General features: G+C 41.5%; 1 protein-coding gene across 1 annotated transcript in view; it reads right to left on the bottom strand.

Moving 5' to 3' along the window:
- Window positions 1-11,367: 11,367 nt before the first annotated feature.
- The window catches only part of LOC137129764 (collagen alpha-1(XIV) chain-like), a 131,283-nt gene continuing 129,060 nt past the window's right edge, over window positions 11,368-13,590 (bottom strand). Inside the window, 1 exon segment of the mRNA XM_067509054.1 lies at window positions 11,368-13,589. Within this exon segment, the coding sequence (XP_067365155.1) occupies window positions 13,491-13,589 (99 nt within the window). The 3' untranslated portion in view covers window positions 11,368-13,490.

Here is a 13,590-nt window from a genome sequence, read left to right as displayed (position 1 = left end):
AAAATATTTATAGTTTAAAAGGAGATTTCAATCAGTTCTGGCCCTTAGCAACACGAGTCCCTGCAGCTTCTTTTTTTCTGCATTGATGTTTTATGCATTCTACAGTTTTATTGTTACGTTTCTTTCTCATTTGCATAATTTAAATGAACCTATAGAAATCAAATGTCATCGACTTAATGTAGTGCTTCTTTCGGGCGCACTGAGCAACATGGGGGTCACCGTTGTTTTGATCGGAGGTTTCATTTCCTGCTGATGTGTTTCCACGTAATCAGAATTAGTTAACTGGGACGAGGTCGATTCCATGTTTATATAGACGCACATATATTGAACCAGGCAGCTTTCCAGGCGGTTTCACATTATCCCCAGCGAATGAATCACATCCTGACACGACCTGACACGCTTTGCTTTCCACATAACGGCTAGTTTGTTAATTGACCCTCCCCCCTGCAGCTGGCCGGTTTCCATCCCCCCGGACCAGAGACCTGTGCCAGTCAGGAGTTCATCCCGAGTCAAATTCACTCAAGAAGCAGCTCCTCACCAAACACACCATCTCCGTGCTGGTGGTGCACTAAAGGGGGGGGGGGGGGCCGCTGAAAATGCCGGATCGTCGGCACAGCCCGAGCGAGCCATCTTTGCAGTTTTCTGCAATTGGAAGCTTTTTGCCGGTGTCTCCAGAATACACAATCAGGTAATGTTGCCAGGCAAATGTGCCACCTCTAGCCAATAAGCAGAGTTTTGGCCAACATTGCTTAGCAACAAAAGTTAAAAACTGAACCACTCTAGTCTTAAAATAGTCTTTAAAACAGTAATCAACAGCCATCAGTGTCGCAAATTTCGGCAGATAAAAAGCTTCGGAGGCAACAGCTGCCCTGCAGGAAAACAAGAAAGTGACAGGAAAAGTTCATCTGCTGCCCTGACAGGGACATTCTTGCTGGAGAAGTGGACTCGGCTTCATTGGGCAACAAGCCGCAGTCCATTTTTTTAACTCCACGAACTATGAACAGATTAAAGAGCAGCGGGCCCCCGGGACACAGAGGTCTGAAATGTCCCTCAACAGGAGCAGGACTCAAAGACTGCACAGAGACACTGGGAACAGTGTGTCATTGTTTGGGTCTCTTTGCTCCAGTTTGGTGTCTGCGGTAATTTGGCCTGTTAGTTTGTGTCTCTGTGTAGTTGGTCTGTTTCCCGTTGCCGTCCTTTTCTTTTCTCGCTGGTACTAACTGGAATTGCTTTGGTCAATATGCTGCTGTTTGTTTTCAGTGTGGTCTTTTCAATTAGTGTCTCTTTGTAGTCATTTTGTGTCACTTCGCGGCCATTTTCCATTTCCTTGGTAACATTTTTATCCCTCTGTTCTGGCGTTGTGTCATATTGTGGTCGCTTTGCATCTCTTTGAGGTCATTTTGTGTCCTTTTAGCAGTTTTGTGACTCTGGACACTGTGTGGCTTTGTTTCTCTTCATAGTCACTTTGAAGCCTCTTTGGGACTTTTTAGCTATTCGGCATCATGTGTACCTCTGTAGCCATTTTGCATCTTTCTTGTTGCCTGTTCTGCATGTAGCCGTTATTTCTTTGTTATTTCTTTGTTATTTTTGTCTTTTTTTGGTCATTTTCTGTCTGTTGCTGATTTCTGTCTCTTTGTAGCTGTTTCACGTCCGTCTGTGGCCTTTGTGGTTCCGTGTGGTTACTTTGTGTCTCTTTGTGGTCTCTCTGTCACTCTGTGTCTTTGGCCACTCTGTCTTTGCAGTGCTGTGTGCATTGAGCTGCAAGTCTCTAGCATGTCTGTGTTGTCCTTTTGCCTCTTTGTGGTTGTTTTGCATGGAGTTTACAACTGTGTAGCTATTTTGCATCTTTGTGGTTGTTTTTGTCTTTTTGTGCCTGTATTGCATTTTGTTTGTTTCTTTGTAGCTATTATTTCTCCGTGGTATTTTTTCCCCCGTGTTGTTGTCATTTTGATTCTCTCTGTTGTTGGTTTATGTCTCTTTGTAGCTGTTTTGTGGCCATCGTGCTTCTACATGTTTAAATATTTTCTTCTGGTCACTATACTCGTCTTTGTTGGGACTTTGTCTCTTTGAAGCCATTTTTCTTCTGTCTATTTTTATCTTTGTGGTTGCGTTGTGTCTCTTTCCAACAAGTGACGTTAACGGTTTCTCGAAGCAGAGGCTCTGACCTATTGGACCCCTGGGTCTGTAACCGTTGGGCCTATTTGGTCATTTTTTTCCTGTCTAAAATTAAAACAGTGATCTTTCACACTGTGAAATGAAAAAAAAAAAAATCAGCTTTGGTGGCCCCAAATTTCAAAAACCAAAACTGGAAACAAAAACTCAACTGAATGAAACCACAGGAAACACTTATTTTTGTTTTTATTCAGGTGCAGTCATTATCCAGGTGGTCATTTAAATGTAGCAGACCACGACAAAACAGCAAAATGTGTGATACACCCTGGGAGAGAATTTGCATATCATTGGGGTTAGACAAAAAAAAAAAAATCACGTATCTGCAAAAAGAGACCCAGTGAAAAAGGATATCAAAAACACAACAGAGGCTTTTAGCAGGTTTTCAATCACACAGCGGTGAGGAAAGTTAAAATATAACTGATGTAAACCTTCAAATCGCAAATGGAAAAACTAGAAATCAGCACTATGGTGTGCAGTTGTGTGGTTTTTCTGAAGCTGTGCGTTTTCTTTTTTGTCTGCTGACAGGAGTGCACGCGGCCGCTGGTCTCCTTCCCACAATTAATCAAATGAAACTGCCTGCGATGGAAAAATAAAAGTCATTATTTGGTGTCACAGTTCGGCAAACGGTGGTGGGGTGTCTGCCGTGAGGAGCTGCGGGTGCTTTTTACCACTGTTCTTAGGGTAGAAGACCAAAAATATCAGAGGGGCTGCGGCTTGAATAGTGGAACAGGCAGGTTTGAGAAAGTGGCTGCGGACGGCTTAGATGTAGTCTGGTTACAATTCACCATTAAAACAACCATTAAAATTGGTTTATTAAAAAATATACGTGACAAATGACCCCAAGAATAGATAAATATCTCTCTAAGATCATTTGTCTGCACATGTTCAAGTAAGCCGACATTGAAGGTCACTGGTCTGTCCACCATGGAGGAATCGCTGACTTGGTCTGGGCTCAGGGACTCATGAGGTCAAGAGTTCCTAGGCCAGAGGGTCTGTATGAAGTGACTCTTCAGGTCAGTAAAAAGACACAAAACAATCCCCAGTCTATTGCAAAACCAAAACAAGGCCCCAAATGGCTAAAAGGGACACAAAAGAACAGACACAAAAAGGCAAAACAGAGCAAAAACCGATCCAACCAGGGTCACTTATCCTCTGTGTGTACCAAGGTGCATCCATGCATTGGACGGTGATACTTTGTCCATCCAACAAGGATACGTCTGAGTACAGACAAACATCATGCCTGATCCATCTATGTCCTGATGCCCTGCCGTCATCAGACCTGGGAGACCCTCTATTTCACAGTGACAATTACGTCCTCTTTGCACCAGAGGTCAGTGATGAAGGCCAGAAAGTACAGGATGCAGCATTTGAACTAAACTCCCTGTTTGTTTGAAACGTACTGATCCTTAAATGAGATGCTGCGTCAGTTAATGTTTTCATGTTTTCATCATCTCAACACAAACTAAAACGTCTGCACCTGATAATTAGACAAAAAAAAAAAAAGAAAAAAAAAAGGCCTAATTCCAAACCAGGAACCACGATATTGGATACATTAAAAATGCAGATTGTTTTGCTGTTCTAAGAGCTTTACTCCTGCTGGTGTTAAATAAACGTGCAATTAGTCCTGAGGGTAGCAGCAGAGGGAAGGTTGTGTTGCTGTTTAACTCCAGACGGTGCATCATTTGTAAGGTGGGCACCATGGCAACATTAGTGTTTTATACACGTAAACTGCAAAAACAGAAGTGGCTTGTAGAGAGCAAAACTGCAAAGGGAATTTAATAATCTAATCGAACACCAGGTGCTAAGATAATTCTAACAAATGTTTGTTTTACTTCCACTCTCTGAACTCACTCGCTCTCTTCTGTTCCTGTGTACCGACGAACTGAAGACAGCCTGAGCAGCAGACCGGCTGCACTGCTGCAGCAGCGTCCTCGCAGCCAGGGCTGATACATTTCCACGGAGGTCAGGAGAACCTGGCTCCGGGCCCACGTGACAGCGCCGAACTGCTCGCTTCGACTTTGCTGACTTTGTGTCTGGGCCAGAAAGTCAAAACCTTTTTCAGGGGGGACCGGAGCCAAAACAGCAGCGAGTCTTTGTTTTACAAGGTCGCTTCACGTTTTGCGTTCCTCTCCGCAGAGCGAACAGATGCCCACGGCGCCTACACTTGCCTCCACATTTACATTTTACAATAAGAAATAAAAATCTTCAGGGGTTTGCAGGATCTGACTTCTGAGTCCAAATGCCATCCAGTCTAAACAGGTCTGCTGGAAGTGGTCTAATTATCCTGGATTTATTCTTGGTGGGGTTTGTTTGCCCTGAGGTCCCCGTTAGATCAGGTTGCTCCTCATCCTTTTTTAAATGTCAGCTTTTACACTTTTCTGTCGCAGCTTTTAAAGTGTGGCACTGAAATACCTCCAATGATAAAAGTTGTACTGACACTGAGGAAAAGCATTAGTACTGAAAAATTAAATGTGGATATAAAAAAAAAATGCCAAGCTTCTAGTAAACAAAAAAAAAAAAAACCAAAGAAATTATTTTTTAATCACACGCAATCATCTAATTTTCTTGTTATATATCCTAAATTCTTGTGTACTTTTCGGTGACATCACCTTGTTTTTAGTAAGTTTCTCTTCAGCATCAGTGATTTTCAGTTTTAACTTTCTCTCAGTTGGAGCAAAGAGTGGATGAAGATTTGTATGTATACTAAGATCAACATGTGGCAGCAAACTTCACCCGCAGCTTTTAAACCTCTGTGGGTTTTTATTCACCCAAGAACTAATCTGGATAACTTTGACTTTTACTAACAGCGCACTGGAACAAGCCGTCTCTCTAATGGTCGGGCTTAAAGTCAAATGATACTGAAATCATTCAAACTGAAAGTAAAACACTGTACAGCAAGTTTTGTTAACGTCAACTTCATTTCGTTAGTTGTTGCGACTTGAATTCTGATGAGTTGAATGAATGAGCTGCTGATGGTTCACTCAGCTCATTAAATTTAAACATACAAATACTTGCAGAACTCCCAGCATTTGTTTTGCATTAAAACATTGTAACATTTTAAAGTTGGACAAACATTATGCACTAATTGAGGAAAACATGGCGTCAACTGATGTGGAGCCTAAACATGAAATTGATTTAATTAACACATGGCTGTTCATTAATTTACAGATGAATCCGCTAATATTGACTGCTGGGCAATTTAATTTCCAACAAAGCATTTTATAAGAGCTAATGTGTTCAAAGGTGTGAATTCATGTAGTAACTAGATTTGTCAGATACATGCAGTAAATTAAAAATGTAATTATTTGCCTCTGGCATTTAGAGAAAGTACTAAGTGAAAATGGAAACACAAGTACATCAAGACTGTACTCTAAGCTACAATATGCAACTTTAGGTTATCAAGCGTTTGGCAGACTGCAAATCAGTCCACTTAGATGTCAAATACTGATACTGTGGGAAAAACTTTTGTGTCTCATAAATATGAGCCAGATTCTACAAGTGAATCTCTCTGCAGTGCTGAGTAAATGTACCTCCTCCTTTACCAACATGAACCATGTGGGTCGGGCTGTATCGTAACAGACCAAGAACGAGGACTATGGATACAGATGTCCTGACTGAGTATAAGTACTTACATTTAAGCAGTTGCTAATATTAAGTACTGATCCAAGTACTTAATGGTTTTGCTTCTAGTATGAGTTGTAACTAGATCTCACAGCAGAGTTTGCATTCAGATTGACTTCTGTCCTCATCAGTTATCTTCAAACAGCTCTGAACTGCAGACATTTTTCCACCTTCGGCTGCCTGAGGAGGTTAATGTGGTATCAGCTGCAGTATCATTTTACGAGTACAAGTACACAAAGGCAGGAACCAGCCCAATACTGGTTTTGTCATCAGGTTCAACCATAACTAGGGAGAGTTTAGACCCAGCGAGTTGAGAACGAGCTCTGACGAGCGACTGGTGAACTGTGACACATGAAGTGTTAGGCCTCCCGATCTCTGCGGCAGCTCTTCCTGCAGGTTTGAACCGTCACCTGCTTGGCTCTTCTTCTTCTCTAGTGTTCATTAGTGAGTCACCTGCCTCACTCCATGGTCCTCCTTGATCCTTTATTCATCACGAGGCGGAGGACAAGAGCAGCGCGCTATGCCGACGCATTTACATACAAATGAAGTGAGCATTCATTATTAACACACACAGGACCTGTACTGCAGTGTGAGTGTCAATTACAAACAGCAGGAGCCCAGCACATTATCAGTGTGTGTGTGTGTTTATCAGAGGTTGTGAGGTCGATCGTCCCGTCTTGTGAGCCAACGACACTCAGAGACGGGGTTTTCTGCTCCGCTGCCTCGTCTGTGTTATGTCCTTTATGCGTGTGTTCGGATTCAGAGCAGCCGAGCTGCTTCACCTGCTCTGCATGGTAACGCTCACCTCAAACCTTTGGGTTCATTTACACACTGATGAGTGTTTATAGAGCCACAGTGTCTGAACGCAGGGGCGAAGGGTGGAGGTCAGCGTTCGGGGACCTGAGGAATCTGACCAAAATTACATTACGCAGGTCACTCTTGGATAATATGCTGTAAATGGGAAACGTACGGCAGCCCTGAGAGCTCAGAGCACTGCAATTTGAGACAACACATGCAAATAGACAAAACACAAATCTACAAAAACAACTTCAGCAATTTGACAACTCAGGGCGCAGCACTAAGGAAACACGCTGCAAAAAGACACAACACAACTGAAATGGCTCCGGGAGCAACTAAAACTACATTTGCAAATTCAAATGTCCGTCAATTTTTTTTTTTTTTTTTTTTTTGCAGCGTTGTGTCATTTGGTCATGTTGAGGTTCTTTGCAGGTCTTTTCTCAGTTTGGTTGTGTTAATGCCTGCACCTGCGTTGTCAAATTGGTGAAGTAGTTTTTGTCTATTTGCGTGTTTTCTGTCTTTGAGCTCTCAGGGCCACCGTAGAATGTCAGTTTCAGGATGTGGTTAGCCTAACTTAGCACCACACACACACACACACACACACACACCCTATAAATGAGGCGGTTGTATAGTTTGCAGTCTGTGTCTCTTTTTGTCGTGTTTCACTCCTTCATGATTTGGGCTGCTTTTGCTGGTTGTGCGTCTTAATTATTAATTTGGAGTCATTTTGTCGTTTTGCTTTGCTCCTAGATGTTTTTCTGTGTCTGAATCAAGACAACTAGAAGTGCATCAATAAAACAGAAACACACTTAAATTAAAAAAAAAAACTCAACAAAAAGACACAGGAAATGTCCATAAACAGTGAAGCAGCATCATTTCTACTATGTATCTTTGTGTCTTTTTGAAGCTGGGGGACAAAGGTTGGGTTCATTTCTTATTTTGTCTCTCTTTTTGCATTTCCGGACTCCAGACAGACAGACGGGGGGCGTTACATGCAACGGTCTCCCACGTTCAAACCTGGGACACTGCAGTCATGTTGCCCACTGGGCTTGTTCAGCAAACCATGACCAGAGCTGGAGTGGACGGATGGTCCAGCAGTGCTCACATGTGGAGCTTCGTACTGGAGTGAATAAAACATTTTTAATTGATTTAAATTTAAAACAGAACTCACTTCAGTCGCTGTCGTGCATCCTTCTGTCATCTCGCATCTTCATCACAATTTCTACTAAGGACGTTGTCACCCATCTCCACGAGGACCAATGTGACGGGGACGACATGTACCGAATATCTGAAGGTTACATGATGAAATGGAAAGTTCTCACACCACGTTTCATTGGTCCTTTGCTTCCTTTTTTCTGTAGATTCTGTTCTGTTTTAAGACGCTCTGGGATTATATTTCACTGTGAAACCTTCATTTGGCAGATTTGCATTAAATGTGGACCACGTGTGTCAGATTAAAGATCATGTTCACAGACAGAAACAGACTGTGGCTTTAAATGTGGCTTTCACTGGGTTCAGATCCTTTTCACTTTTGGTTTAGCATCTTGCCATTTTATACAGATAAACAGTGTAAAGTCTTATTTTTATGATCTTTTCATCAGTGACTGTCACGCTGAGGTCCACTCTGGACAGCTTAATCTATCAAAGGGCCACCATTCATGCTCACATTCACAGCCACCGCTCATCTAGAGTCACCAGCCGGGAAACCGCACTTTTCTGTGCTGTATCACTAATGTGGTCCAAACCACAGCTGCCAGAGTTCTGACAAAATCAAATAAAACAAAACAATAAAACAGAAGAAGATGCTCGCTCTTACTCACTTGGCACAGACTGGACTAGTTCCTTAATATACTCAAATAAATATATAAAACCACATCCTGTACATGTCTCTTCATGCTGAATAAACAAGACTGTAGTACTGACACTGTGGTTTGTTTTGAATGGTGAGGACAGTTACAAACCCATTAAAGTTGACCCGGGTGGATGGATGGGTCAACAAAGCGGAGCAGCTTCCCACAGGTCCACTGACAAACCGCTTTCTGTTTCTTGAACATCACGTGACAAATCAGTGAGCTGAAGTTCAACATTTTAACACCTTAAGATGTTTTAGTACTCAACACAACCCTGATGTCTTAATACTACAACAGCTTACTACTATGTCCTTCTTGTCAACACTGAGACAGAGACAGCATCCGCCACTTTGGTGCATGGCAGGAAAAGAGGTGCAGTTTTATTGGGCGCCTGTCTTCCTACATGCAGGCACTCGGTCACATGTGAGGGCAGAACAAACAGGCAGTTGGGCCTGGAGGCTTTTCAAAATGGTGAAATGTTAGTCAACCTTTATATCTGCTTTTGTTTATGAAGATGCTCTGCAGAAAACAGAACTTTCTATAATGTATTTTTTATAATCATCCTTAAAGTCGCACTGTTTTAGCTTCCAAACCACCGGCCACCTCCTCTCATGTTGAAATCTTCTAGTCCAGACAATCAAGTACCTACTTAGCTTTAGATACTCTATACGTACACAGTGTCATGGGCAGAAACACTTTTAAGTGCTATGGACCTTTTAAATCGATAGAACTTCAAACTACTCTTATGATAGATTCCATGATTTCTCTTGGCAATTTTCAAGATTTTTTTATCTGATGTTTGTGTTTTATAAAGAGATCACGATCCCAGTGAGACAACAATAGATAAAGGTAAAACTCCATCTTATGGGTGCAAACTTTAATTATGTTTTTATTTTTAGTCCTGTAAACTCAGAAACGTCTCGGGTGCACTTTAAAACGTATTAATGCTTTGCATTTGAGCACACTGAGAGGCAAACATGCAACATGTAGCTTTCTACAGGGACTAAAGCAACCAAAACCATTTAAGGCGTATAAGCAGAGCAGAGAGGAAATGCTCGATGTGTGTATCTCCTTAAATATATCAACATCTTTAAATTCCTACAGGAAATGTTTTCTAAAAACCTCTGATGCTGTTTTTATTATTCACCACTGTCTCTGTTGTGCAGCGTCTTCACCACATGAGGGCAGCATTTAGTCACAGTAGAAGCTAAGGCTTCATGTTCAGCCATAACGTTTTCTTTTCTCTGCACCTCAGATGGAAAGGTCAAAGGTCACGGGGAGAGTGAGAGCTTTAAAACCGGTAAAACCCTACAGGTAAGGAATGTGGGGAACCTCTGAAGGAAAATGAGGATCTATTTTTAAATTGTATAAAATAAAATCCAAAGAGAACAAACCAGTAGAATTTATCCAAATTGTACTGTAACTCTGGAGCTCATTACAATCCACCTGGTGAAAATTAAAAAAAAAACTGTAATTACTGTATTTAACCACTCTGGGCTCTTGTGATGGTGGCAGCCAATGATGAGGGTCCTCCACAAAACCACTGCAGCTCAAGAACAAGGGACAGCTGCTCAGAAAGTGCAGTCACTTCTATTTTAATGACTCTTTGCCTTAAATGATCATCTAACAAGTTTTGCTGAATGTGGGTCTCAGATAAGACAGTAACCGATAAAAATAACGAGCAAAACAGTAGATCTCCACTTCCCGTCACTGGGACTCATTTAAACGTCCACACGTGATTTAACAGGATCCATTTTTAGCTGCAGGACAAACAGTTCTCACATTAACAGCAGCAGCAGCAGCAGCAGATCGGATGCTGGGTGTTTTCGTGGTGACGCAGGAGAAAATTGGTTTTCCTGCCCAGGACCTGCTCTACAAATGTAAATGAATCACGCTCACAATTACTTCAGTTTATTTTCTGAGCTCTAGGCAGACTGCACTGCTTTCACTTCCTGTTAACACACACACACACAAAACAAAACAATGTGTGTTAGTGTGTGCTTCTGAAAATAGCTGCTTCCTGTTAACATACACAAATACATAACCTCAAACCATGAATAGACAAAAGTCGCATTAACATCCCATAACCTGGGATTCAAACTACCTCCGTTTCACTAGCAGGCTCATTGTTTCATAAAAGGGCTGATGGGAAATTTGGGTCTGAGTTAAGAGACACACAAATCACAAATCAACACAGCTGTTCACTCGCTGTGCTCACATGAATATTCTGAAAAACGAAAAAAGTTTTCTGATTCAAACCACAACTTCCTTTCAGGAAGATAAAGTCTTTGTGGGTGAGATTTTTTTTAGGCCAAACTTCTCATTTCATGCTGCTTTTTCATCACAAATGAAGCATTTAGCAGTAAACGAGAATAAATCTTGAATGCACAGGGACAATAAACGCAGGTAAAAAAATCGGTTTAACCGGCCGCTAGCATTAAACCTAAAACTACTCACGATGTCTGCACGACTAATTGTGAGCTCTCCTTCTTTTACTGCTCACTACTGAGTGAACTACTGATTGTACATTATATAGGAAGTAGGGAATGAATTTGCACACACTATTCTTTGCCCCTGAACTAAGACTCTACAGTGATAGTTTAAAAAAAAAGTAACTTTCAGAAAAAGCGGCCAACTTGCTGCCTCTCTCTACAAAGACAGTGAAAAGATGAAATTTCATTTCTCGGTTAAAGCCGAGAGATGCGAGCACTGAAAGCAGCTCACCTACTGTGCAGTCAGCTTCCTGCAGTGTCCAGCTCTAACATGCTTCACTGTCCGTCTCAACGCTTCATCTTCCTGCTCCAATCTCACTTTCATTAGACCTCACAGAAGAGACACATCACCTGCTGAAGGACAGCACCACATTTAGCGCGCACACACACACACACACACACACACACACACACACACACACACACACACCAGCGGGGTTGTAATTCAGGTTTATTGTTCTCAGAAAATCAATACTAAGTAAAAAATAAATTACTTTCTTGATTTTATTTTGAAACATCCTGGTCAGAGGATGGGAGATGCTGTAGCCGGCTATTGTTCTGTTCTCAGAGACCTGATGGATTCGGAAGAAAAGGTAGGACACAGCCCCGTCCTTAACGTCTGCAACAAAGTCCTGTCAACTGTCCACTTACCTCTGTATACAATTTGAGCTTTGTAATAAAGCAAATGATGGAACTAAAGTCACACAGTCCGGTTTCACTGAAGGTATTTTTAAACATTTTTACGCTCAGGCACTATTTGTGCATCGTTCCCCGATTTCAGGGCAACAGCAATGATATGAAAACGTACTTTGTTGCAACAATTCACAGACATCAGCAGTTGCTAAAAGTATAACGCGAATTTTCCTTAATTACAAATCACATATTGTAGACACAGAAGCATAAGGACAAACTAGGCCGTTGTCCCAAACATTATGGAAAGGCAATGCGTTTGGAAAAGCTGAAAGCCGAACGCATTCTATCCTCAGGAGGAGCTGTGGCGTTTCTGATGTCTCCGTTTTCTGCATTCAATTCTGTATATTAAAAAGAGTTGTGTCCTGCAATAAATTCAGCCTAAATGAGCTTTGTGATAAATATACATGGAGGAAGAGAAATTCCAAAGATAGAACAATGAAGCTAAATAAACCAAATGGGAAACAAGCGTCGGTCTGTAGTTTGTCAGTTACAAGGAAACTCAACCACCCGGCAACAACACAAAGTAACCTGATAACTCTGTGTAACGCTGTTAAGTGTTTTACCAACCTTCACTAATACAGAGCAACACAAGCAGCTTGATACTAATAATGACAACTGCTTGTCTCCAGTCGCTCAGACTGTAAAGAAAAGACAAAAATACTCTTTATGTGTGACAGTAAATGTGTCTATAGCTCTGTGAGAGTAAAATGATAAATCATGGTAACAGGGTAAATGAAAAACAACACATGGTGGGTTTGGTTCTGAAGCTAGTTGCACAGATCAGAAGCTTTTAACAAAAAAAAAAAAAAAGGGGGGGGGGAGGCAGCACAAACATGATAAAATAACAATTAGTGAAAAGGTTTTATTAGCTACTGCAGAAAAGGCCCAATCACTTCACTTTTTCACAGAAGGTGCACAGCTGGCTGAGTGCCCAGTGTTTTAATGCTGTGCTGGGAAGCTAACATCACCTGTTCTACTGACACAAAGTGTGCAACTTCAATAATGTTGCATTTTACCTGGCAGAAAATCTGAGGCAGTTACTTACATCTCTTGAAGCTGGGTCATCAATTTCATCAGTATTGTAGAACGTTACCCAGATGTGCTGATGCAAAGCATCTTTCTCCTCATATGAAGTACTGATTTCTTCATGATCTCTGACAGATACAGCGCTTTAATGAAACTTTACCATGTTCTTGTGTCATCGACTTAGAAAGAGGCGGCTGAAGCCCTAAATGTGTGACTGTGTTGTTGTCACATTCATCACCCTGCAGGCATAAATCAAAGCACCACGTTTCCCATCGTGTCCCTCACTGTGAAACACACCTTGAGAAAGAGAAAATTACATACAAACAAACCAAATCATATCTTTTATTCACTGTGGAAAAAAAAAAACCAAAAACATTTATTAAACTTCTTAATGTATCCTGATGGCAGCTGAGACGGAATAAAGCCTCGCACACATACATGTGCACATGCTGCTTGAGGATGTGCTGCAACCTGCAGGCGTCACTGTAGATAAATGAAATGTCGCGTTGGTGCAATTAAAACTGCATTTTCAAATCTCTTCTAGAATGTTCAAGCAAGACAATAAGGAGGCACTTAACCAACCAGGTGAACAATAATCGGCAATACTGAAACATCAGAGGTGGTTACTTTTGTCCAATTGCAATGGTTTTAGAAAGTTAATTTGAAAGAAAATGTTTCTACAGAAAGAAAAACAACAAAAATAAACAAGACGACATAAAATGGTTTTCTTGATGTTAATTCAATAGCATAGATGAGTTAAAATAGTCCCAACCGGATACCCCCACCCCATCCCCTCTACAATGTCCATAAGAATTTCTCTACATCAGGCACTTGTTGATCAGACCATAGCGGCTCCAAAGCGTCCAATCAGGAACAGCGAGTGGCCCTCCATCCTCCAATCACCTGCTCTCAATTCGTTAGTCCAGGCGGCGTCTCTA

This window comes from Channa argus, chromosome 1 (assembly GCF_033026475.1).
Source record: "Channa argus isolate prfri chromosome 1, Channa argus male v1.0, whole genome shotgun sequence".
NCBI lineage: Eukaryota > Metazoa > Chordata > Actinopteri > Anabantiformes > Channidae > Channa > Channa argus.
Note: the sequence above shows the minus strand (reverse complement) of the source record. Positions and strands in the feature narration are given on the sequence as shown.